Source organism: Garra rufa, chromosome 13 (assembly GCF_049309525.1).
Source record: "Garra rufa chromosome 13, GarRuf1.0, whole genome shotgun sequence".
Taxonomy (NCBI): domain Eukaryota; kingdom Metazoa; phylum Chordata; class Actinopteri; order Cypriniformes; family Cyprinidae; genus Garra; species Garra rufa.
Window position 1 is genome coordinate 29,065,152 of NC_133373.1, and position 25,947 is coordinate 29,091,098.

General features: G+C 34.2%; 2 protein-coding genes across 2 annotated transcripts in view; both read left to right on the forward strand.

Annotated features, from left to right (window-relative positions):
• Positions 1 to 1,347: 1,347 nt before the first annotated feature.
• On the forward strand, positions 1,348 to 5,506 carry LOC141283620 (uncharacterized). The gene is made up of 4 exons (XM_073816928.1): positions 1,348 to 1,455; positions 2,863 to 2,901; positions 2,993 to 3,089; positions 3,170 to 5,506. The coding sequence occupies exons 1-4, from the start codon at positions 1,352 to 1,354 to the stop codon at positions 4,106 to 4,108; spliced, it is 1,179 nt and encodes a 392-aa protein (XP_073673029.1). The 5' UTR covers positions 1,348 to 1,351; the 3' UTR covers positions 4,109 to 5,506.
• Positions 5,507 to 6,137: 631 nt separating this feature from the next.
• sec63 (SEC63 homolog, protein translocation regulator) overlaps positions 6,138 to 25,947 on the forward strand; it is a 23,390-nt gene continuing 3,580 nt past the window's right edge. Inside the window, exons 1-19 of the mRNA XM_073853134.1 lie at positions 6,138 to 6,322; positions 9,600 to 9,699; positions 13,005 to 13,119; positions 13,211 to 13,323; positions 13,518 to 13,579; positions 13,683 to 13,741; positions 13,861 to 13,911; positions 15,646 to 15,754; positions 15,836 to 15,930; positions 16,032 to 16,164; positions 16,440 to 16,532; positions 18,503 to 18,648; positions 18,758 to 18,905; positions 19,004 to 19,086; positions 21,457 to 21,516; positions 21,646 to 21,810; positions 22,779 to 22,940; positions 23,028 to 23,228; positions 25,616 to 25,720. Of these exons, the coding sequence (XP_073709235.1) occupies positions 6,199 to 6,322; positions 9,600 to 9,699; positions 13,005 to 13,119; positions 13,211 to 13,323; positions 13,518 to 13,579; positions 13,683 to 13,741; positions 13,861 to 13,911; positions 15,646 to 15,754; positions 15,836 to 15,930; positions 16,032 to 16,164; positions 16,440 to 16,532; positions 18,503 to 18,648; positions 18,758 to 18,905; positions 19,004 to 19,086; positions 21,457 to 21,516; positions 21,646 to 21,810; positions 22,779 to 22,940; positions 23,028 to 23,228; positions 25,616 to 25,720 (2,124 nt within the window). The 5' untranslated portion in view covers positions 6,138 to 6,198. The remainder of the gene's footprint in view (positions 6,323 to 9,599; positions 9,700 to 13,004; positions 13,120 to 13,210; positions 13,324 to 13,517; positions 13,580 to 13,682; positions 13,742 to 13,860; positions 13,912 to 15,645; positions 15,755 to 15,835; positions 15,931 to 16,031; positions 16,165 to 16,439; positions 16,533 to 18,502; positions 18,649 to 18,757; positions 18,906 to 19,003; positions 19,087 to 21,456; positions 21,517 to 21,645; positions 21,811 to 22,778; positions 22,941 to 23,027; positions 23,229 to 25,615; positions 25,721 to 25,947) is intronic.

The following is a 25,947-nucleotide window of genomic DNA, read 5'->3' on the forward strand; positions in this document are numbered from 1 at the left end:
TTAAAATATTGCACACTTTCCTGCTTACTAAGTCCTTTTCTATATGATTTAGCCGGGAAAAAAAAACTATGTATTCAGTAGTACATTAACCTTGTAGTTTACATTAGAGTATCGCCAGTATTGCCGCTTCCGGGTAAGTGAACAAATCGTGATTTAAGTGCAAACCGTTTGTTGTATATTATCTTAAAACGTCAGTTATGAAAGAAAATCCACCAAGCACGAACAACAATATTACAGTTGTATTAATAAGTTTCTTTACCTGGACTAGGGTCTCATCCAGCATCGCCATGAATTAAAATATTTGATCGCTCGACGCTGCGATCGACCTATCAGAATCAAGTATTCCAGAGAGCCGCGTAATAATGCATTAGGATCATGAACACAAATGTTTATGGAACAATTACTATATCCACTGGCAGTATGCTAACTGTAAAAGTAAGTTTTAACATAACGAGAACATTTGCTTAATATAGCCTATTTGGGCATGGAACAAAAGTAAATGTCACAGTCTTAATTTCCATGCAACTTGTTATTGATTTTTATCCAGATTTATGGCCTTATAGTGCATAACCTCCATGTAATAATGTGTAAATTAAGATGAGGGGTTGTGACCTGCGCAATTACTCCCTGCATATTTAACTCCGTCTGATTAACGCAGGACGATAAGAGCATCTCTCAAGTCTGAAGTAAGCAGTCTCATCACTGTAGCTCTTATTTGTTATTTTGTGCTGCCATCATTATTCGGGTCAATGGGATTGAAGAGGAAACGGCAAAGGTTATTGAGGAGGGTTTGAGCATGATCACTTCCTCTCATTTTATTCTCTCTCATATCAGCATACACACTTGATGTTGTTCTCTCTTTTTTTGTAAATTATGTGGAATTTATTAACAGCTGAACCATATTGATACTATCTACATGGGGATAAATCATTCACCAGGTTCATAGTATTACTCTGGTGCCATCTATCGATGGAATATGGTTTTAAGACACACTTTATTGAGTGAATTAAAGCCATTCAAGCCATCACTGCCCCAGATGGGTTAACAAAACCCAACCTTAATCAGACTGAATTTGCTGGTTTTCAGGCCTTTCTGGTTTTAGCTGGTCTCGAGGACCAGCATTTCGACCAGATAAACTCACATAACAGAATATCTGCTTTCTCAAGCTGATAGACCAGCTTAAACCAGATAAGACAAGCTAACTACCCAATTTTTGACTTGTTTGTCAAACAAGTACCGAAGCAATATCCACTGAATAAAATCAATTTCATTTAGTGGGGAAAATTCATCACTTTATATGATGGATTTGCCATAAGAGGGCGACATTGCAACAGTTTGAAACCGGAAAAGCATGGCGCTGGAAACATGTATCGCGTTTTTATTAGCAGACAGTTATGATGTTGAAGACTTCTTATTTTTCAAGAAAAATGCGAATCGCAAACGTCGGAAAGTAAGGTGAGGAAAACGGTATTCTATATCTCGCTAATGTTGCTTCATTTAGTAAACAAACAGCACGGCGCCTCTTTTAATCCGCTGTTTATTCACTACAGCTAGCAGCTGTTTTTACTATTTTAAATATTCTTTCAGTTGTTCAGCCTGTTAAAAATCTATCTTAAACTGGTAATATTTTAAAACATGGTTGATGGTACCTACAATTTACCAAACATAGCTCGATTATATATGTCACCTGGACCACAAATATTCTGAAAGCTGAATAATTAAGCCTTCCATTGATGTATGGTTTGTTAGGATAGGGCTATGTTTGGCTAAGATACAGCTTTTTTGAGAATTTGGAATCTGAGGGTCCAAAAAAATCAGTATATTGAGAAAATAATCTTTAAAGTTGTCCAAATGAAGTTCTTAGTGAAGGAGTGGAAGTCGGAAGACATCATGGCCTTTTTACAAATTAATATCCTTATTAATTCTTACACATTTTTAGTAGATGATTTAGCTCATAAATCTGTGTTTAACTCCTAATATAATTTGTTGTGTAATATTAGTAGTGGCTAGAAAGATGTCTTAATAGAAAATCACATGATGTTAGAATAAATTGTGCTCTGAATGAGATTTGTGCTTGTTGAAGTTTCTCTTTTCTCAGACACCCGAGGTCACACCTCAGGAGGTCAGGATGACCCTCCTGATTACGTGAGCAGTTGTGACCAGGACATCTGTGATCGGGACATCTATGACATGTGTTCTTGATAACTGATCAAATGCAAATCCCTTAGACTTGTATTAGTGAAATCCTGTTGATTTGGTTCTATTTTTCTAAGTGGCTAACTGTTAAGTGTGCGTGTATCAAGCCACACTGATAAAGAGTCTTGCCTGGCTAGGCAACCTTGACGATAGATAAGACCTCTGTGTGTGACTTTATGTGTGTGTTGAATATTTCACATTTATCTAGGTTCTGGACCAATCCGGATCTTCCTAATCTATGTATTGACGTAATTAGCAACCTCTGTTAGAGTATAATTATGGTGTTTTGAACATGTACGCAGAGCGGCCTACGAACTCCATCGAGAGTGTTGAAGCTGACTTCTGCTGATGAAACTGCAAACTATTTTCTTCAGTAAACATGACTTCGATTGATTGAATCTTTGACTCCTGGTTTTTGTTCATCATATCTGGTCCTTGGAATTTTACTGTAAAATTCCCCTTACATTAGTAATGCATATTACTAATTAAAATGTACAAAATATCTTCATGGAACATGATCTTTCATGATTTTTGGCATATATTTTGACCCATACACTGTATTTTGGGCTATTGCAACAAATATACACGTGCTACTTTGATTTTATTTTCAGGAGTGAAAACCCAAAGATGCAACTAATTCTTTTGTTATTAATTTCATTTCAATAGAATGAGGTTGAAAACTGAACCAAGTGATAATCTGCAAAGGTAAGATGGTCCACACAGTATTTGATATAAGAAACATGCTGTTTATAATGAACATCAGATAAATACTCTGTTTTTTTGTTTCTCGTATCAGAGAGGATGACAAAAGACATGTTTTCAATGCCGTGCTGCAAAGCTTGACAATAAGTGATTTTAAGAGTCACTTCCAGCTGACGCCATCTCAAACTGAGGTACTTTAGTAAATTCCAGTCATATTTTTTGCTAATCACATGTGTATTTTGTAAAACAAAATTGTTTTTTGTGTTCATAGGAGTTGGTACGACTTCTGGCACCTTGTAAATGGACTGCCATTAGGGAAGAGCGATGGACAGTGTGGCATGCTGTGCTTGCTAGTCTGTGGGCTCTTTCTACTCAGGAGTCTTACCACAGCGTGGCAAACCGCTTCCGAATCACAGAGTCGCTCATTTGTGATCAGCTGGATGAATTCTGCACTCTTGTTGCCAGCCACTTGGCTAATGAAATTCATTGGCCTCAAGGGGAGGAAGCAGAAATGTCTGTGGTGGGGTTCTTTTCTAATGTGGGGTTACCAGATACTCTTTGTGTAGTAGGAACATGTTTCATTCCTTGTGAGAAACCTATCGATGTGCCAGATCCAGAGGCATATATAGACCCAAAGGGGTCATACTCTGTAAAGCTCATGGCTTTTTGCAACCACAAGGGTCGTTTTACTTACGTGTCTGCAGAGCACCCTAGAAACTGGCATAACTCAAGAATTCTGTCAGCCATAGAGGTTGGCAAGGCGTTGCAGGAAGACCCCTTGGCTCTGCTACATGGCAAACATATTATTGGCAATTCCACCTTCGCACTTTCAGAGCACTTTCTGACTCCGTTCCCTGATTATGCAACACTAGGACAGAAAAAAGTATGTTATAACCAGAAAGTGCAGTCATCTCTTGCTGTGGCACAGGGCTCCATCCACACTCTGAGATCTTGTTTTCAGAGGCTCAGATGTCTGCAACAGCATTCCGTTTGCCAAACCAGTTTAGCTGTGAAGACCTGCTGTATTTTATACAACATGTTCCTAGAAACGTATAATGTGCCAGTGGACTTCGTTGAGGATGATGTAATCCAAAAGCCTTTCCATGAACTACCCTATGGGCACTCTGGAAGTCTCGGTGGAATATCTAAAAGACAAGACATTGCAGCCTCACTTGGCCGAACCACCAAAAAAAGAAAATGTATGTACTAATTAGATAATTGGAGAAGTAATTAGAGAAGTGATTTGGGGAGTAATGTTGCATATGATTACTGTTTTGTTTATCATTGTAGTATGTAGTAAGTCAAAAGTTTACATACACCTTGCAGAATCTGCAAAGATAAATTATTTTACCAAAATCTGAAAGGATCATACGAAATGCATGTTATTTTTTATTTAGTACTGACCTAATTAAGGTTTTTCCACATAAAATATGTTTACATATAGCCCACAAGAGAAGATAACTGTTGAATTTATACAACCCCTGGCAAAAAGTATGGAATCACCACACTTAGATGCTCTTGATATGGAAAATAATTTTCCATTAATTAAAAGAGCTTAATCTCATTTGTTTGAGGTATGTTTCACATATGCACAATGTTGAATTAATAAAAATAGTTTTGTGTCATATCTGTGATTTGTTTAATTCATAGAAAATAAACAAAATGGGCGAACAACTTCTAAGTGTGGTGATTCCATACTTTTTGCCAGGGGTTGTAAAATGACCCCATTCAAAAGTTTACATACAGTACACTAAATTCTTAATACTGTGGTGTTACCTGAATGACCCACAGCTGCTTTTTTTTGTTTAGTGATAATTGTTCCATCCATCTTTTCGCACTGAGGACAACTGAGGGTCTTATATGCAACTATTACAGAAGGTTCAAATGCTCACTGATGCTTCAGAAGGAAAAATTATGCATTCAGAGCCAGGGGTGTAAACATTAGAACAAGGATGTGTACATTTTTTTTTTTTTTGCCTATATTTCTTCATTTAGCACTGCTACAGAAGCTACAGAAGATACTTACGTTTGCCAGAAGACAAAATAAGTTACATTTTTCCTGGTCTTCAAATTTAAAAAGTTTTCACCCCTGGAAAAATGCATAGTTTTTCCATCTGAAGCATCAGTGAGCGTTTGAACCTTGAGCCCCTCAGTTGTCCTTATTGAGAAAAGGTGGATCTCAAGATCATAGTCATTGTTGTTAAAATGCACAAAAGCACTGATAAATCAAAGAATTTGTGGGATCTGAAGGATTTTTCTAAATAACAGCAAACAGTTCAGGACAAACAAAGGACTCAGACAACTGTCACTAGACAAACACAAGGTGTGGATCATTCAGGTAGCAATACAGTATTAAGAATCAAGTGTATGTAAACTTTTGAACTGTCATTTATAAATGTATTTATTTTATGTGTAATATCTTATTCAGGTTCATACTAAATAAAAAAATAACATGCATTTTATATATTCACTCCTATTTTGATAAAATAATTACCATTTTGCAGATTCTGCAAAGTGTATGTAAACTTTTGACTTTAACTGTACATTGAATTACAAAATGAAGAAGGACAAATGTTTGTATAATAAAATCATCATTTTCATCTGCAAATGATTACAAACGGTTTTCAACTGTCTGTGAACCTGTATAACAGGTTTTTTTTTTACTATGTATTCTATGCATTATTAGTCCTTTATGCATTGTGGAATGTATATTCATTCAAGTTATAAACAAAAATGAATGCAAAATGCTATTTAAAAATCTAATTATAACCATATTGGATTCTTTGGGTTGGCTAAGAGCCTGTGTGAGGGGTCCCTAGATATGTACAGGCTGAAAACCCCTCTTTATTTGGAAAGAAGAAGAAAAACTGCATCTAAAAGTGCAAATACTGTAAAAACACGTACAACTGTAGAGCGCACGCGTAGAACACGTACACTGCAAGGCGCACAGATTTTTTTGTTTCACAACTTAGTAGACGTTAGTAACACTCCATAATAAAAGTCAGCATGAAGTTGAGTGTGGAAATATACTTATTCTTTGTAATACTAGCTGATTGTGTACAATATAATAAACTATCATGCGTTTGTAAAACATACCCACCGATTTTTACACGGTTATGTTTGGTGGCCAGTCTGAATAAAATAATACGATCGGCTTTTATTTTGAAAACGATCGCTATCGTGGCAGAAAGTGCGTAGATGCTGGCTTCCCTCTCTTGCATATGTGACTAGTCCTACAGTGGAGTGACTGCTAGGGCGGCAAGGCGGCAGAAAAAAATCGGGGTTTAGAGCCGCTGCGAAATGGCTGGACAGCAGTTTCAGTACGACGACAGTGGCAACACTTTTTTCTATTTCCTCACGTCTTTTGTGGGACTAATAGTCATCCCAGCCACCTATTACCTCTGGCCCCGGGATCAGAATGCGGGTAAGGCCCCATATGCTAATACACTACCAGCTAAGCAGTTACCTGTCGCTTGATGATCAGCGCTGATAACCAGATTGCCACCTCTGTGAGGAATATTTTCTGACATTGCTTTATTTAATAGTTCGAAGACAGAAGGTAAATATAGTAATGACACGAAGGGCTCGCATGATTGTTGATATGTAGCATTAGCAGCTGACCCTCAGTCAGCTCAGCCATACAAGCTGAGAAATTTCCAGTATTTTTGAAGTGTCAATCATGTATAAAAATGCAAATACGTATAAAGAACATTTTTTTATGTTAAATGTAACGTTAATGTTATATTCGAGCATTGCTACCATCACACACAAGCTGCCTACGTTAAATGTACTGGACATCAGTTTAATATAACGTTACGCTTTTATCGTATGTCCTCGTTTGTTTACATTGACAAACACCTTCCTTTAAGATCAGTTGAGCTGATCAAATAATGATCGTAACTGATCATTAATTGTTTATTTTCTGTTTGCATGTCATTTAATGCCACTCCCACTCATTTTTCATAATGTGTTACGAATTGTTTCAAAGGTATGTTTATTTAGCTGTTCAAGGTGGTATTTTCACCTTCTTGTGAATTACACTCTCATGAACTGCACTTTTAGATGCTGTTTACATGCACCAAGTCGACGTGCTATTCAATTCTGTCGAATTTAGTTAAATAAAAAATAAACCCATGTTTAGCCAGTGATTAGATTCTGCAGGCTACAATAAAACAACATGACAAATTTACAGATTCAGTATTAACAAAAATACAAATTATGCATTAATATTAAACACTTAATGAAAAGTACAATGTGTGAGCAAATTAATATTTGTGTGTAAAAGTACAAATATCTGTATTAATCAGTGGAGATTTTTACAGTGTGCAGTGTTCACAGTTACACATTCATAGTAATACAAGAAGGGTTCATAGGTTCTTGGTTTTTATGGGCCTTTATGGCTCAATATTTTTCTACCAGACTGAAAACACAAGTTTTTTTTTGTATACAGTCGTGGCCAAAAGTTTTGAGAATTACATAAATATTGGAAATTGGAAAAGTTGCTGATTAAGTTTTTATAATAACAATTTGCATATAGTCCAGAATGTTATGAAGAGTGATCAGATGAATTGCATAGTACTTCTTTGCCATGAAAATGAACTTAGTCCCGAAAAAAACTTTCCACTGCATTTAGGACCTGCTGAGATCATTTCAGTAATCGTCTTGTTAACTCAGGTGAGAATGTTGACCAGCACAAGGCTGGAGATCATTATGTCAGGCTGATTGGGTTAGAATGGCAGACTTGACATGTTAAAAGGAGGGTGATGCTTGAAATCATTGTTCTTCCATTGTTAACCATGGTGACCTGCAAAGAAACGCGTGCAGCCATCATTGCGTTGCATAAAAATGGCTTCACAGGCAAGGATATTGTGGCTACTAAGATTGCACCTAAATCAACAATTTATAGGATCATCAAGAACTTCAAGGAAAGAGGTTCAATTCTTGTTAAGAAGGCTTCAGGGCGTCCAAGAAAGTCCAGCAAGCGCCAGGATCGTCTCTTAAAGAGGATTCAGCTGCGGGATCGGAGTGCCACCAGTGCAGAGCTTGCTCAGGAATGGCAGCAGGCAGGTGTGAGCGCATCTGCATGCACAGTGAGGCCAAGACTTTTGGAAGATGGCCTGGTGTCAAGAAGGGCAGCAAAGAAGCCACTTCTCTCCAGAAAAAACATCAGGGACAGATTGATCTTCTGCAAAAAGTATGGCGAATGGACTGCTGAGGACTGGAGCAAAGTCATATTCTCCGATGAGTGATGGGTTGCTATCAGTCAGGATTTGGCCCAGAAGTTGATTGAGAGCATGCCCAGTCGAATTGCAGAGGTCCTGAAAAAGAAGGGCCAACACTGCAAATACTGACTCTTTGCTTAAATGTCATGTCATTGTCGATAAAAGCCTTTGAAACGTATGAAGTGCTTGTAATTATATTTCAGTACATCACAGAAACAACTGAAACAAAGATCTAAAAGCAGTTTAGCAGCAAACTTTGTGAAAACTAATATTTGTGTCATTCTCAAAACCTTTGGCCACGACGGTACACTACCAGTCAAAAGTTTTTGAACAGTAAGCTTTTTTTTAATGTTTTTAAAGAAGTCTCTTCTGCTCACCAAGCCTGCATTTATTTGATCCAAAGTACACCATAAATGGTAAAATTTTGAAATATGTTTTGAATATGTTTTAAAATATGATTTCAAAGCTGCATTTTTAGCATCATTACTTCAGTCACTTGATCCTTCAAAAATCATTCTAATATTCTGATTTGGTGCTCATAAACATTTATTATCATGAAGATGTTGAAAACTGCTGAAAAGATTTTTTTCAGGTTTCTTCGATGAATAGAAAGTTCAGAAGAACAGCATTTATCTAAAATAGAAATTTGTAACTTTTTATCATCTCTTTTGATCAATAGTATTTGTTATATAAAAATATTTGCTAAATAAAAATATTAATTTCTATAATTTCTCTATGTATAATGTTACAGAACATTTTTATTTCGGATAAATACTGATCTTTGGATCTTTCTATTCATCAAAGGACCCTGAAAACAATGTATTCAACTGTTTTAAATATTGTTTCTTGAACAGCAAATCCGCATATCGAAATGATTTCTGCTGTGGCACTAAAGACTGGAGTAATGATGCTGAAAATGTAGCTTTGTTCACAAGAATACATTACATTTTAAAATATATTCAAATAGAAAGCAGTTATTTTAAATAGTGAAAGTATTTCACAATATTACTGCTTTTGCTGTATTTTTTCTGCTATGGTGAGCAGAAGAGACTTCTTTAAAAACAAAAAGTTTTACTGTTCAAAAACTTGACTGGTAGTGTATGTGTGTATACATAAAGTCCTTCACATATCAATAAAGAGTATTGCACACAAATCCTTGTCTTCTCTTTGTTATATAACAATAACATTTTGGCATACTTTGAGGCAGCTTTTGTAATCTGGCTCTCATTGTAAGAGAGGCACACAGGGTTACATTCAGTTAAAAGAAAGATTTGCAGTACATCACTAACTAAAAAGTAACAGCACTACTACGATTTTTGGACGTGTGAATACTATTACTTTATGTAATCTACTATTAAAAATTATTACTGTACATTGGTACAGTAATGTTTTGGCAGGATCAGTGTGTTTGCATGGTGAGTGAACATTAGATTGCAGAGTGCTTTTTTTCTTATTGTTGTCTGTTATGTGAATTCACAGAGCAATTAAGGTTGAAGAGTTTACGGCGAGTTCATGGAAGATGTCTGTGGTATCGCCTTCGGCTTATGAAATCACAGCAGAGCGTTGTTCCAACACTTAAGTAAGTGCTTATGTTTGTGTGTAATTTGTAAAAGGCATTTCAAGGGAATTCCTCTCATTTAGCTCACTGTTATGACACTCTGCACTTGTGTCCTGTCTGCTGCTTGTCAGCATTTCGATTTTAACATGAATAAATTGTAATTTGAATTGGTTTTCTGAAGTTGTTTATATACAGTGTACACTAGGCATGAGATGGTATGATAACCTTAAGGAAAAACTTCACAGTATTGCGAGTACAGCTTTAAAATGTGTTACTGGTAAATGTCTGGGTAAAAAAACAACACCTTTTTTCCATTGAATGCAATATATTTTATTTTAAGCAAAATGCTGTATATTTAGAACAGTATTGTTTGTTTCTTTTTTCTTTGATTTGTTTCTCAAATGTTTGCTAAATTGTGGGTGAGCTACTGCTGCCCTAAAAAGAAAAAAATAAACTGACATGTTAATTTAACCTAAATCTTTAAGTACAGTTATGTCATTTTTGTTTATCTTTTAATTACAGCGTTTGGACAGTAAGATTTTTAATGTTTGTTTTTTGCTTTTAAAGAAGTTTCTTCTGCTCACCAAGCCTGCATTTATTTGATCCAAATCACAGCAAAAACAGAATTTAAAAAAATATATATTTTTAATATTTAAAATAACTGTTTCCTATTTTAATATTTTTTTAAATGTAATTTATTTCTGTGATTTCAAAGCTGAAATTTTAGTATCATTTCTCCAGGCACATGGTCCTTCATAATTTATTCTAATATTCTGATTTGCTGCTCAAAAAAACATTTATTATTATTATGTTAAAAAACAGCTGAGTAAAAATTTTCAGATTTATTTTATGAATAGAAAGTTCAGAAGAACAGCATTTATCTAAAATAGAAATCGTTTGTAACTTTATAAATGTCATTATCATCACTTTTGATCAATTTAAAGCATCCTTGCTATATGAAAGCATTAATTTCTTTCCCAATAAAAGAAAAAAATTATAGTCATTATAGACATACAGTTGCAATCAAAATTATTCAACCTTCCAGAGGCTGCAGTGGTTTGCAAATACAAGCTTTTCTGAAGATCCAGGACTTAAAAAAATGCATCTATAACCAATTACTGGCATATTAAAAGTGATAATGTCAACATATAATGTAATATTTTTGAGTTCTAGGATTTTTTTAATAACACAGCTATGTCATAATTATTCAACCCCTGTTTAACATAGCAGTTTTTTTAGTCGCTTATTTGTATGGTGGGGAACAAAATTGTCCTAAAACATAATTAAGCCTTTAGAAACTATTAGAAAACAGAATTTAGTTTTTTCTGTTACACAAATACAGTTAGCCCATGACATGCTAAGGTTTTAGTGGCTAATATGACAAAGTCAAAAGAGCTCTCACAAAAGCTATAGAGACGCTACAGAGAATAAATAATTGTATTACTTTAGAAAATAAGGCTATATGAAGATTTCCAAGGCATTAAAGGTTCCTAGAGACACAGCTGGCAGCCTTATTTGTTAGTTTAAAATGTGTTGTACCAGAAAACCTTTGAAGGTGTTGAACAAAAAAGCACAATATCATAAAATGTTTGATCAGAACAACTGAGGAAAAACCTGCAATGTACAACCAAAGACTCGTAAGATGATCCAACGAAAGAAGGAAAAACATTTCAATGCAGTGTATAAGAAGAACACTAGACTATTATGGCCTTTGTGTCGAGACATCTTGCAGAATACCACTCTTGACCAAGAAGAACAAAAAGGCTGATGTGAACATGTGGAGTTCTGCAAGAATGTTATATAGAGTGATCTGACCAAACTGGAACTTTTTGGACCTATGGATCAGTGGTATGTCTGGTGCAAAAAAGGCAGAGCTTATGAGCAGAAGAACACCATCTTTATCGTCAAACTTTGGGGTGGACCAGTCCTGTTAGAGGGGTGTTTTATTGTAGCAGTAAGTGGAAATCATAACCGTATGAAGGACATCGTAGATTCTTTAAAGTATCAGGCCATTTTGGCAAGAATTGTGATACCTTTAGTGCAAAGACTGAAGCTGATGATCAATGGACTTTTCTGCAGGACAGTCATCCCAAAGTATACATCCAAAATTTACTTATGCTTGGTTCAGGGATCAGTTATGGAATGTACTTGAGTGGCCTGTTCAGTCTCCAGGTTCATTTTTCATTGAAAACATTTGGCTGAATTTGAAGAAAGCAGTGGCAATGTGAAAACCAAAGATTATGAGTGATCTCAAAGCTTTTTCAGGCGAGGAATGGGCCAAGATTGCAGTAGAGAGGTGATAGAAGCTTCAAAGCAATTACAGGCAGCGTTTTTGGCGGTTTTAAAGAATAAAAGATTCTGCACAAAATTTGACTTTTAGGGGTTGAATAGTTTTGAACATGAACATTTAGAGCCAATTTGATTTTTTTTTTTATTATGATTCATCAGCTTCCGTTTTCAGAATGACTCAAATGTGTATTTATACATTTCCTAATAGTGTACTGATGCCTTTGTTGAGTTGCTTGTGCAAAATTGTGTTCTCTGCAGCAAAATGTCTTGCAGGTCAAGGGGGTTGAATAATTTCGATTGCAACTGTATAGTCAAAATGATACAGACAAGCTTTCGAATGGTATAGTGTATAATGTTACAAAAGCTTTTTATTTCAGATAAATGCTGATCTTTGGATCTTTCTATTCATCAAAGAATCCTGAAAAAATTTACTCACCTGTTTTAAAAATTGCATATAATAATTATACTAACAATGTTGATTTCTGAAGGATCATGTGACACTGAGGCTTTAATTTAGCTTTAATCGCAGGAATAAATTACGTTTTAAAAAATGAAATGATAGAAATTATAGTATTTAATATAAGTTTATCTTTTAATTACAGTACTTAATTACAGTATACACTGTTCTGACTAGCTTTGTGAAATGATACTACATAGAACCAATTATATTGTACTTTTCATCTTTGACAAGACATTGCATACTGTGAAATTTTCAAATTGTGATATAACTTGAAACCGGTAATCGTCCCATGCCTTATTTTATTTATTTATTTGTATATTGTTGTGGCATCTCTTACAATGGTCAAAATGTACGAAATGATGAATTCTTTAGCATGACAATGACTTCAGACACTCGTCAAAGCTCTGCTCCAACTATTTAAAGATCAAAGCTTTCATCAGATGTATAGAGTATGTAGAAATACCCTGTCTTTCTTGGCTTAAATCTGCTCTGTTTAGTCACCATGACATAGCAGCTGCTGTCTGTTTTATTGCATATTTTGGTTACAAACTAATAATGTACTTCTCTGTCTTCTTAGAAAAGCAGCCCTGTTGTTTGGGTGGGCAGTATTTCTTTTCCTGGCCTATAAGGTGTCTAAATTAGATCGAGAGTACCAGGAGTATAACCCCTATGAGGTCCTCAACTTGGAAGCAGTAAGGACAGATTTCTTGTTTTGTTCTTTGTCATTTTAATCTCTAAATTGCTTCTTCTCAAGGTGAATAAATCCATTATGTTTCTGTTTAGGGAGCATCTGTTGCAGAGATTAAGAAACAGTACAGAGTGCTGTCTCTGAAACACCATCCCGATAAAGGTGGAGATGAGGCCATGTTCATGAAGCTTGCTAAAGCTTACTCAGCGTAAGGCTGCTTTCACCACCTCTTTTATTTATTGTTGCCTTTTTCGTTTAACTTCATGTTATTTATAGCAGTTGCAACTCATTTTTCTATCTGGGTTGGTGTTGGTATTTCAGTGTGTAATTATAGGTTAAGTAAAATGCAGTTTATAAAAGGCAGAATTAAACACTTAATCTGCTTAAAATACTTTCTTACAGTTTAACTAATGAGGAATCGCGGAAAAACTGGGTGATGTATGGCAACCCTGATGGCCCAAGAGGTGTGCTTTCTCTTATTCCTAAAGAATTGTTCTGGTAGTATTATCTATGCTAATAAAATTAATCATTATTCAATTTTTCTCTGTATTTTTTACACTTGATCAGTGACGAGTTTTGGAATCGCTCTTCCTGCATGGATTGTTGACCAGAAAAATTCAATGCTGGTAAGTTCTCCTACTCATTGTTTTGAGCTGTCAGTTAAGTTTTGACCACACTTAAGTGTCAACTAATAATTAGATAAATGCAATAACTTGCAAAACCTGTTTGCTTGTGCTCTTTACAGGTGCTGCTGGTCTATGGGTTGGCATTTATGGTTATCCTTCCTGTGGTTGTGGTAAGCCAGTGTTCTAGTCTAACTTTGACATTAGATATAACTAAAAACATGTTTGGGGTCAGTAAGAATTGTTGTGAAGTATTGTTGGGTCATTATGTGTCAACTCAACCAGATGTCCCCAGTTAAAATGTTTAATTTTGCTAATATTTTTTACTGAAGGAAGATAGACCTGTATAGTGATGAAACCCAAAATATTGAATGTCACTGAATATTTACTGAGTAATCCACTATTTTGTAGAGGGGGGTCAAAATGGCAAAAGATTCAGAGTGAAAGGGGGTAAAAATGACTTCAGAACTATGGCAGCATCATTTTACAGAGATTAGTAGGTCTGTTAGTAAAATCTGTTGACTTCAACAATATTTGTTGCATTATGTGGCAATGGTGACCATTCAAAAATGGTCAAAAATTATTTTTCTCCAAAGTTTGCATACTTGTAACTCAAGAAGCATTAAAGATATCTTAATGCCCTTTTAGATGTTGGGTCTTAACAAACTTTTCTTTTGGCATCTTTATTTTTAATGCTCTATGAGATTTGTTTCCAGAGATATTGAAGTTTCAATATGGCTCCAGGAAAAAAAAGCGTTAACATTAACATATTCAGTGGTCAAAAACCACATGTGGCTCATTTTGCAAATATATGATACTTTTGTTTTAAAGAGGAATGTCTGAAGAACAAATAATGTTGAAACTAGAGATGTATCTTGTTTTCATTCTGTCAAAATATTGAATTGAACATGCCTGTTTGAGTGCCATAAATATTCTTTTTCCAATGTTCACATGCTTATAACTCAAGAATTATTAAAGATATCACAATATGAGTTTAGATTCTAGTTGTTAATAAACTTTTCTTTTGTAATCTTGATTTTCAAGGCATTCATTCAGTCCCAGAGATATGGGGATCTCAATGAGGGTCCACGACTAGATTGTTGAATATTACCCATTTTCAGTGATTGAAAACCAAATGTTGGTCACTTTGTATACAGCTGATACATATTTTATTTAAAGAACAATGTCTTATGTTTTAAAAAGTGCTGTTTCCCTATTTTTGAATGGCCATCATTGGCACATAATGCAACAAAGATTGCTGAAGTCAACAGATTTTACTAATAGACCTACCAATCTCTGTGTAAAAATAACATTATGATGCTGCCATCTTTCTGAAGTCATTTTTACCCCCTCCTTGTAACTTAAAAATTGCCTTTTGACCTCTACAAAATAGTGGATTACTCAGAAAATATTCATCCATGACATTTAATATTTTGGCTTTCATCACTATACATGTCTATCTTTTCTCAGAAAAAAATATTAGCAAAATCCAAAATTTGAGCTTGATTTGACACTGAATGACCCCATTACAATTTAAAACAACTCTTTTCTATTTTATTTTTAATAGTCTGTGATGGAAAAGCTGAGTTTTCAGCAACCATTACGCCAGTCTTCAGTGTCACATGATCTTTGTGATTTGGTTCTCGATTATCATTATAATTGTCAATGTTGGAAATAGTTGTGTTAATGTGTGTCATTACAAATGTCTTGACAGCTTATGATCAATTTTAATGCATCCTTGCTAAATAAAATGATCAATTTCTCAATTTTTTTCTAAAAAAAAAAAAAAATCTTATTGACCCCCCAAACTTTTCAAAAAATAGTGAGCTTTGGAAACCGTAGTATAGAAACCCTTTCCATTAATTAATATTCTGATAAACCCAATAGTAACATGCATTTTTGTTTAGGGCACATGGTGGTACCGCTCCATCCGCTACAGTGGAGATCAAATCCTCATCAACACAACACAGCTTTTCATGCACTTTATGTACAAAACACCTACAATGAACATGAAAAGTAAGTTGAAGAAAAATATTATATTATGACCACTTTAGATCCTTTAGATTTCTCAGACTGAGTCTCTTCTCTGTTTGACAGGATTGGGGATGGTGTTGACGGCAGCATTTGAATTTGATCCTCGCAGTAACAAAGAGGCCATTATAAGACCAACAGACAACATAGAAGTTCCCCAGGTAAAATCTTCCTCAAATGTCCCAAAGGTTTAAAGTGATTAGTGAAGTGGCTAGTGGATAATGATTAAAATGTAATGCTTGTGTTTGGTTTCTCAACACAGTTGATTCGGGAACTGGGGAACATTAATGTAAAGAAGAAGGAGCCTCCGTTCTGCTATCCCTACAGCCTGAAGGCTCGAGTCTTATTACTTACACACCTTTCCAGGATGGATGTTTCTGAGAATATAGAGGAGGGTATGCATTCACAGACACCTCTCAAGTATCAACATTTAATTCTGTTGGATAATAATAGACCAACTACCTGTCTAATACAGTTCATTACTTTTATGCATTTGGCAGACAGTTATATTCAAAAGCTTTTAAGCAATGCATTGCAAGTACGTTTGCTCCCTGGAAAATAAATCCATGACCTTTAGTGTTGCTAAAGCCATGCTCTGCCAGTTTAGCTATACAAACACAATATTCATGTTATTAATGTGAATTAATTGTCTGTTTTGTATCCTCTGCAGATCAAAGGTTTGTGGTGAAGAAGTGTCCTGCTTTACTACAGGAAATGATCAATGTTGGCTGTCAACTAACTATGATGGCAACCAGTAGAGGAGGTAATTAAAATAATGGTGTAATAAAAATTTCCTGATAATTCACTCATCCTCATGTTATCTAAGATGTTCATGTCTTTTTTTTTTTTCTTTAGTCGAAAAGAAATGAAGGTTTTTGAGGAAAACATTCCAGGATTTTTCTCCATATAGTGGAGCCAACAGGTTGAAGGTCCAAATTGCAGTTTCAATGCAGCTTCAAAGGGCTCTACACGATCCCAGCCAAGGAATAAGGGTCTTAACTAGCGAAATTATATACTTTTTAACCAAGAATGCTCATCTTGCACTAGCTCTGCGATATGTAATGTTTGAAGTTCGCAATCACGTTGAAAATGTGGGGTTGGGTGAAAAACTCCATAATCATAATCTTAGTCATATCATAATCATCTAACATCAACGTCTTGCCTTTTTTTTTTTTGTAAAGGGCATTTGATTTTCTTAAAAGTTCGTTTTGTAAACACGGGGTTGGTACTTCAGCCTACGTCACGCATGACCTTTCCAATGTAATTTTGTAATGCGTGAAGTCAAGCTAGTGCAAGGCGAGCATTTGTGGTTAAAGTCTGTATTTTTATTATTATTTTTTTTAAATCGTTTTACTATGTAAGACCCTTATTCCTCTGGGAGTGCTTTGGATCTGCATTGAAACTGCAATTTGGACCTTCAACCCATTGATCCCTGTTGAAGTATGCCATATGGAGAAAAACTACATATAATGGACTTCAGTTGATACGCTACAGTTCAAAAGTTTAATCAGTATGATATTTTTGTGTAATAAATTTATTCTTGTATTTAGCAAGGATGCATAAAAAATCAAATAAATGCTGTTCTTTTTAACTTTCTATTTTTCAAAGAATTCTGAAAAAAAAAAAAAAGCTTTATAAATTTCTCAAATATTAAGCAGCGCAACTGTTTTCAACATTGAGAATAAGAAATATGACTTGAGCACCAAATCAACATATGTGACCCTGGACCACAAAACTTAAGTCGCTGAGGTATATTTGTAGCAGTAGCCAAAAATACATGTCATGGGTTCAAAATGTTCCATGAAGATTTTTTGTAAAATTCCTACTGTAAATATATCAAAATGTAATTTTTGTAAAATGCATTAAGAACCTAATTTGGACAACTTTAAAGGTGATTTTCTCAGTATTTAGATTTTTTTGCACCCTCAGATTCCTGATTTTCAAATAGATGTATCTCGGTCAAATATTGTCCTATTCTAACAAACCATACATCAATAGAAAGCTTATTTATTGAGCTTTCTTGTATAAATATATATAGTTTTGTAAAATTTAACCTTATGACTGGTTTTGTGGTCCATGGTCACATATGTGAACCCTGGACCACAAAATCAGTCATAAGGGTCAATTTTTTAAATTTTGAAATTATATATCATCTGAATAAATAAGCTGGTTTGTTAGGATAGGACAATATTTGGCCGAGATACAACTATTTGAAAATCTGGAATCTGAGGATGCAAAAAAAAAAAAATCAAATCAAAAATTAAGTTTTGATATATTTACAGTAGGACATTTACAAAACATGTTCATGGAACATGATCATTACTTGTACGAATGATTTTTGGCATAAAAGAAGAATCTGATATTTTGACCCATACAATGTATTGTATGTTGGCTATTGCTACAAATATACCTGTGCTACTCACAACTGGTTTTGTAGTCTAAGGTCACATATTAGAATGATTTCTAAAGGATCATGTGACTTTAAAGACTGGAGTAATGACTGCTGAAGATATCTTTGCTATCACAGACATGTACATTTCAGAATGTTTTAATATATAATAGAGTTGAAATTGTTCATAATATTGCTCTTCTTAATGTATTTTCCATCATGCATCCTTGCTGAGCATAAGTGACTTCTTTCAAAATCATTAAACATTTTTTAAAAGGTAGTGGATATAATATGATACATGATTAAGAAATTATTTTTGCTTATGTTTTTTGTTTGATTTGTAGGGCTTCGGGCTCCCAGACTGACATCCATAGAAAACTGCATGAAGTTGTCTCAGATGGTCGTTCAAGGACTGCAGGAGGCCAAATCTCCTCTGCTGCAGCTGCCCCATTTTGAAGAGGAGCACCTCCGATACTGTATCTCTAAGAAGGTATGTCTTTCTCAGAGGCATTGCTGCACAGAGGGATCCGTTAGATACCCCAGTTAAACTACGGTTGCTATTTTTCAAACTTCTAAATATGGCCCATCTCTCCCACCAGTATAAGGTACGGACATTGCAGGATTTGGTCCGTCTGAAGGACTCTGACAGGAGAAACATCCTGAGATTTCTGGGGGAGGAGAAGTATGATGAGGTCATGGCGGTACTTGGGAGCTTCCCCTATATCAACATGGAAACCAAACTTCAAGGTAAGATTGTTCAGCATCGCTGGAACACTCATGCATTCAATAAAAAACATTATGTGTGATTCAAAGACTTAAACTCTGTTTGTTTCATTGCTTTATAGTGTTGGATGATGAGGACAGCAATAACATCACAGCAGGATCCATTGTCACAGTTACGGTCACCTTGACAAGGAAGAGAATGTCTGTAAGTAGTATATTTGTGGTGATATCTCATGGGCCATTGTTTCCTTTCCATATGTTTAGTTGGGGGCAGGGGCAGACTGGGACAAAATTTCAGGCAGGAAAATCTCACACTTATCCAGGCCATCCCACACACCCACACCAAATTTTGAAACCACGGAAAACAATATTTTTTTTTATATGGCGATCATCATTACATAAAAAAAGTTTAAATCGACTATGTAAAATAATTAAAGGTTATCTCTTGAAATTCCAATTTCCTTAATAGTTTGTTTAATCTCTCTCTCTCTCATATGTGTTTACTTTTTTAAACTAATTTTCTTATCTGTCCGTACCGGTCACTTTTTTCATCAACCTTGTTGCGAAACAACCACCTCATTGAAACTTGTTTTCACATAGAATAGGTCTACATTTATTTTTGAAAAATGTAAGTACTACATTAGGACCATGTGTTATTGTTTTAGCTTGCCTTAATGTCAAAATTAGTACAATAATAGGTACATCTTGAATATATCTTTTTTTTTTTTTTTTTTATCTTACAACTGAATATGTTTTTCCATTAGCATAAATCATGTTTTACCCTAAGGAAAATTAACCATGGTATTATTGGGCCTATTGTTTTGTTTTTTTGTTTTTAGCAGATTGATTCCTATTAGTATAATCAGAGTTTTACTACAAATACCATGGTGAAACTATATAGTGTAGCAAAACCATTGTTCATTTGTGGTTACAATGGATTAGCCAAGTAGTAACTTTAGTAACCATGGTTAATTTTCATAAGGGTTGTGTTGAATGCCTTAGCTCCTAAACCTGTTTTAAAACGATGTGAATATTTTTTTACGGCTAAATTCCTACGCTTTATAATTGTAATTATGTTAATTCGTTAATTATGCAGTAATTGACTGCTACTGCTAACATTTGCTAGCAGTTTAATTCTTAAGTAAACAAAGACAAAACTACAATAGTCTATTTACAGATGCAACTGACCTGCACTTTAAGTCCTAAACAAGACAGTTTTGTGTCTCTGCTGCACCTGGGCACTTTACTCTTGAGTCTCGCGTCCTTTTGGCGGACGTGCGGGTGCAAAATGCGTTGCCAGTCAAGATTAAAGATTCATGATTTATTTGATATAGTTTTATTATTGAATGGCGAATTCCGAAATAACCACTTTAGTTCATTTGGCAGGCAACAAAAACAATATTAAAACAACAATATTAAAAAAAAAAAAAAAATTAAAATTGGAGGGCAGCAGGCCAAATTGGCTGCCAGGCCACCGGGAATTCTCCCGGTTCTCTCGATGGCCAGTCCACCCCTGGTTGGGGGGTGAGGGTGTAATGCTATTCAAATACAGCTGGTGATTTATACAGTTGAGGTCACAAGTTTACATCCCCCTTTCAGAATCTGCTAAATGTTAACAAATTAAGAGGGATCATACAAAATGCCTGTTATTGTTTATTTAGTACTGACCTGAATAAAATATTTTACATAAAAGATGTTTACATAAAGTCCACAAGAGAAAATAATAGTTGGATTTATAAAAATGACCCTGTTCAAAAGTTTACATACACTTGATTCTTAATACTGTGTTCTTACCTGAATTATTTGTGTTTTTTTTTTAAGTGGTCATGAGTCCCTTGTTTGTCCTGAACAGTTAAACTGCCTGCTGTTCTTTAGAAAAATTCTTTCGCTCCCACAAATTCTTTGGTTTTCAAGCATTTTTGTGTATTTGAACCCTTTCCAATGACTGTATGATGACTTATTTTGTCTTCTGGGAAATATGTAACTATCTTCTAAATGTACACATCTCCATTCTGTTCAAAAGTTTTCACCCCCGCTCTTACTGCATCGTTGGAAAGGGTTCAAAAACAAAACAAAAATGGAAAACCAAAGAATCTGTGGGACCTGAAGGATTTTTCTGAAGAACAGCAGGCAGTTTGATTGTTTAGGACAAACAAGGAGACTCATAAACAACTATCACTACTAAACAACTATTTTAAAAAATTCATCTATTACTATGGACTATATGTAAAGATCTTTTATGTGTAATATCTTATTCAAGTCAGTACTAAATAAACAATAACATGCATTTTGTATGATCCCTGTTTTTTTGGTAAAATTAACATTTTGCAGTTTCTGAAAAGGGGATGTAAACTTTTGACCTCAACTGTACATTATGTGTGTATTATAAGTGATTATGGTCATGCAATGACACTTCTTCCAGTTGCAGCAGGCATCCACTAGAGGTCAATGCTGAGCTTCTTTGGTCTTTAGGTTGAGAATTCATTTCAGCAAGACTATTACCAAAACAGTCTGTATTATTTGACTTTCCTTTTTATGTACAACAACACTGTACTGAATTTATGTTTATGTTTAGGAGATGTTTGAGAAAGAGGATGAATCATCGCTACCTACTGAGGAAACGAATGCAGAGGAGGTAGTAATGCTTTCAAGCAACATTTCATCAGATTTAAATTAATAGTGAATGCATATTTATAAAAATGCATATTTATTTGCTCATTTTAATGTCTGTAAACATTTAGAAACATTTTTTTTTACTTTGCAGCAAGGTGATGCCAAAAACAAAACAAAAGTTTGGCAAAATAAGAATAAAGTAGCTAAAAAAGCTGCCAAGTCCAAAAAGAAGAAACTGACTAAAAAGAAACCAGTCGCCCAACAGCAAACAAAGGGAGACAAGGCCAAACAAGCCAACGGCAATGTGGCAGGAAATGTAAGGATTATAAAACTGTAGAACTGTATATGTTCAGTGTTACACTTTTTTTGTCTTTCAAAGTAACAGCCTTCAATTTTATTCAGTATAGTTGTTCATGAGTCCCTTATTTGTCCTGAACAGCTGTTCTTCAGAAAAAATCCTTCAGGTCCCACAATTTCTTTGGTTTTTCAGCATTTTTGTGGATTTAACCCCTTTCCAACAATGACTGTATGATTTTGAGATCCATCTTTTCACACCAAGGACAACTGAGGGACTATTACAGACTATTACAGAAGGTTCAAACGCTCACTGATGTTTCAGAAGGAAAAACCATGCATTAGGAGCCGGGGGTGTAAACTTTTGAACCAAATAAAGATGTGTATATTTTTTTATTTTGCCTAAATATCATATTTGTTTTCATTCAGTACTGCCCTTCAGAAGCTACAGAAGATACTTACATATTTCCCAGAAAACAGTTAAATTTACCCTGATCTTCACATTCAACAAGTTTTCACCCCCAGCTCTTAATGCATTGTGTTTCCTTCTGAAGCATCAGTGAGCATTTGAACCTTCTGTAATAGTTTCATATGAGTCCCTCAGTTGTTCTGAGTGAAAAAATGGATCTCAAAATCATAGTCACTGTCGGAAAGGGTTTAAATACACAAATATGCTGAAAAAAACGAACAATTTGTGGGACCTGATGGATTTTTCTGAAGAACAGCAGGCTGTTTAACTGTTCAGAACAGACATGGGACTCATGAACAACTATCATTAAACAACATAAATTTTGTATGATCCCTCCTATTTTGGTAAAATAATTAACATTTTTGCAGATTCTGCAAGGTGTATGTAAACTTTTGACCTCAACTGTATGTCATATTCATTCATTTTAGTCAGTTTTACTATGAAGCACATTTTCTGCGATGTAATTGACAAAATCAAAAAAACTTTTGTCCAACTGTTTGTGCTTATATTTTCATTCACAGGATGTTGTTGCTGCATCAAAAGCGGAAGAGGACGATCTCTCTGATAAAGGCAGTGAATCAGACGAGGCAGAGGGAAACAAGGACTCTCCCAGCGAGAGAGATGAGGAGAGTGACAAGCAGAGTGACACTGAGGTGGACGAGATTGCCGGAGATGACGAGGAGGTATGTGTCATATCCCTTGGATGACTAACTGCTGATGGTAGTTACTGCAGTGCAGCTTTCCATAACCAGCATGCCTTTTTATTGTAGGAATGGGAGGCACTACAACAGAGCATTCAGCGCCGTGAACGGGCGCTATTGGAGACCAAGTCTAAGGTCACACATCCTGTCTACAGCTTGTACTTCCCTGAGGAGAAGCAGGAGTGGTGGTGGCTGTATATCGCAGATAGGAAGGAGCAGACGCTGGTGTCTATGCCCAACCATGTGTGCACACTCAAAGACACAGAGGAGGTGAGGCAACAACCATCTGTTTGTGCTTTATCACACCTTTTTTTTATTTGGTAAAGTTAAAAAAGGGAATAGAAAGGGTGAAATTGTGTTGCTCAGTGGAGTGGAATTGTAATTTTTCAGGATTTCTGGGCATGCAAGTCACTTTGTCTTAAAGTGAGGAAAATTTGCTTAAAATATTATTGGCTAGATACCCTTTTTTGTAAAGGTCGTGCCAAGTAAATTATGCTTGCAAATCAGTGATATTGGATTTGTGAGCAGTGTAATTTTAGTATTTTTTAAATTTTCTATTATAGTTTTTATAAATTTTATAAAGCTTTTATATTTTCAAATTGTGTTTTTTATTCATTTATTTATTATTATTATTATTATTATTATTATTACTACTATTTAGGTTTTTATTCATTTATTTATTTTTTAATTTTAGCTTTTTTTCCCCATTTTATTGCTTTAAGTTTTTCATATAATATGTATTACTGGTTCTCAAACTGTTCATTAGTGAATCAGTCTAAATAATAATAATAATAATAATAATAATAAATCAATTAATAAATTAATAATAATAATAATAATAATAATAATAATAATAATAATAATTTCCAGTAATCATAAATGACCGGTCTTGTTTTTTTTTTTTTTTATTCCAGTTATTCATTTTATTGCTTCAACTTCAACTAATTTCAGTTACTTGCCAAGGCAAACTTTCAAAAAAATTTTCATTTAAGATTTTAATGTAATATTTATATTTATATTTTATATATATATATAACCCAATTTGTGAGTAAAGTGTTTTGAATTGATCAAAATTCAAAACAGAATAATTAAAAACATATATAATAATAATAATAATAATAATAATAATAATAATAATAATAATTTCCAGTAATCATATATGACTGGTCTTTTTTTTTTTTTTAATTCCAGTTATTTATTTTGTTGCTCCAGCTTAAAGTTATTTCATTTAGTTTCCAAAACAAACTTTCTCATTTTTATTTACATTTTTCATGAAATATTTATATTTCATTTTGTTTTAGAATTATTTCAAATAACCAAAATGTTTTTAATAATTATAGTTTTAGTTAACAATAGTAACCCCATTTATGAGTGAAGTGAGTTTGAATTTTTTTTTAAGGTTTTCGTTTAATTAATTAATTAATTATATTATATTATATTATATTATATTATATTATATTATATTATATTATATTATATTATATTATATCAGAATTTATTCAAATAGCCAAAATGTTTTCAATCATTTTAGTTAAAAATAATAATGCCATTTGTAAGTAAAGTGATTTGAAGTAATCGGACTGATTCACAAAATGTTCATTAGAGAATCAATCTTAATCAGAATAATTTGAATAAAATAAATACAATTTTAAGAATTATTATAATTTCCAGTAATTATAAATGACTGTTCATGCTAATTTATTTATTTATTTATTTTTTTACATTTTTGCTTTAATTTTTGTATTTTCATCTGTAATTTACTCTCTTCGTTTTTAGTTTGAGCTTTTTGTTTATTTACAGTTACCAATTTTGTTGCTTTAATTTAAACTTTTTTCAGTTAGTTGCAGTTCTAGTATTTAATTTTTTCCATATATTTGTTTTATTTCATGTCAGATTTATTTCACTATAGCCAAACAGCCAAATGTCTAATAGTTTTAGTCAACCATTTGTGAATCTAATAATGAATTGAATCAAATGAAATCGATCAAACTGCTTCAATCAGTGTAAATCAGAATGATAATCACAAATGACTAGTCATAGAAACTTAGTGTAAAGGAGTGGGAACCCAGAAATTTCGTTATTGTTCTTATCATAATTCTTCATAATCGTGACTGTGGGTTATGTCATTATTGAGCATTTCTTTCTGGAGCAATGCAAGATTTTCAGTCAAATTAATTTGGTGGTGGTGGTGGGGGTGTAGGGGGGTTGGAAGTCTTACAAAAGAAATACCGAGGTATTTAGAAATGGAATACATAATGGCAAAAACAAATTACTTGAATTAATTGCAATATGGTGTGCTCTTTCATTATAATGTATTAAAATAGAAAGATAATAGAATGAGTGAGTGTTTTACTGTGTGTTTGTGTGACTGGCTGAATGGTGCTAGCTACACAGTCTCCTGCGCAGCAGTTTTCCCCATAGCCTGTTGCCAGGCAACCTCCATACTGCAGTCTCTGTCTGGTTACAGAGCAGCCAGACGCCTGTCATAATTCTGTCTGACACAGTGAGTGCTTCCTCTCTGTGAGGAGCATGAGAATGCAAGAATGTAAACAAAAGGGTCATAAATCACCCCATATCTCCCAATTACTCCTCCATATTAGGTTTTGCTGAGTTGTGTAAAGTGACCAATGATTATCTAAACTTCCTGTTTGCCTCAGGTCGAACTGAAATTCCCCGCTCCATCCAAAACCGGAAACTATCAATATTCCGTGATTCTCAGATCAGATTCATTCATGGGATTAGATCAGGTCAAGCCACTCAAGGTCAGTTTTTTTTCTATACTCTCTTTTTTGGAAATGCTGTTTATTTTATTTGTATGTCATAATTTTATTAAATATTTATACATTTTATTAAGTATTTATGTGTTTTGTAAAATATTTATTGAAATATTTTAAAATGATACATGATCAAAGATTTGGATTGGTTGGATGTTTTTTAATAATTTTGAAAAGGAGTCTATAATGCTCACAGAGGTTGCTTTTTATAATAA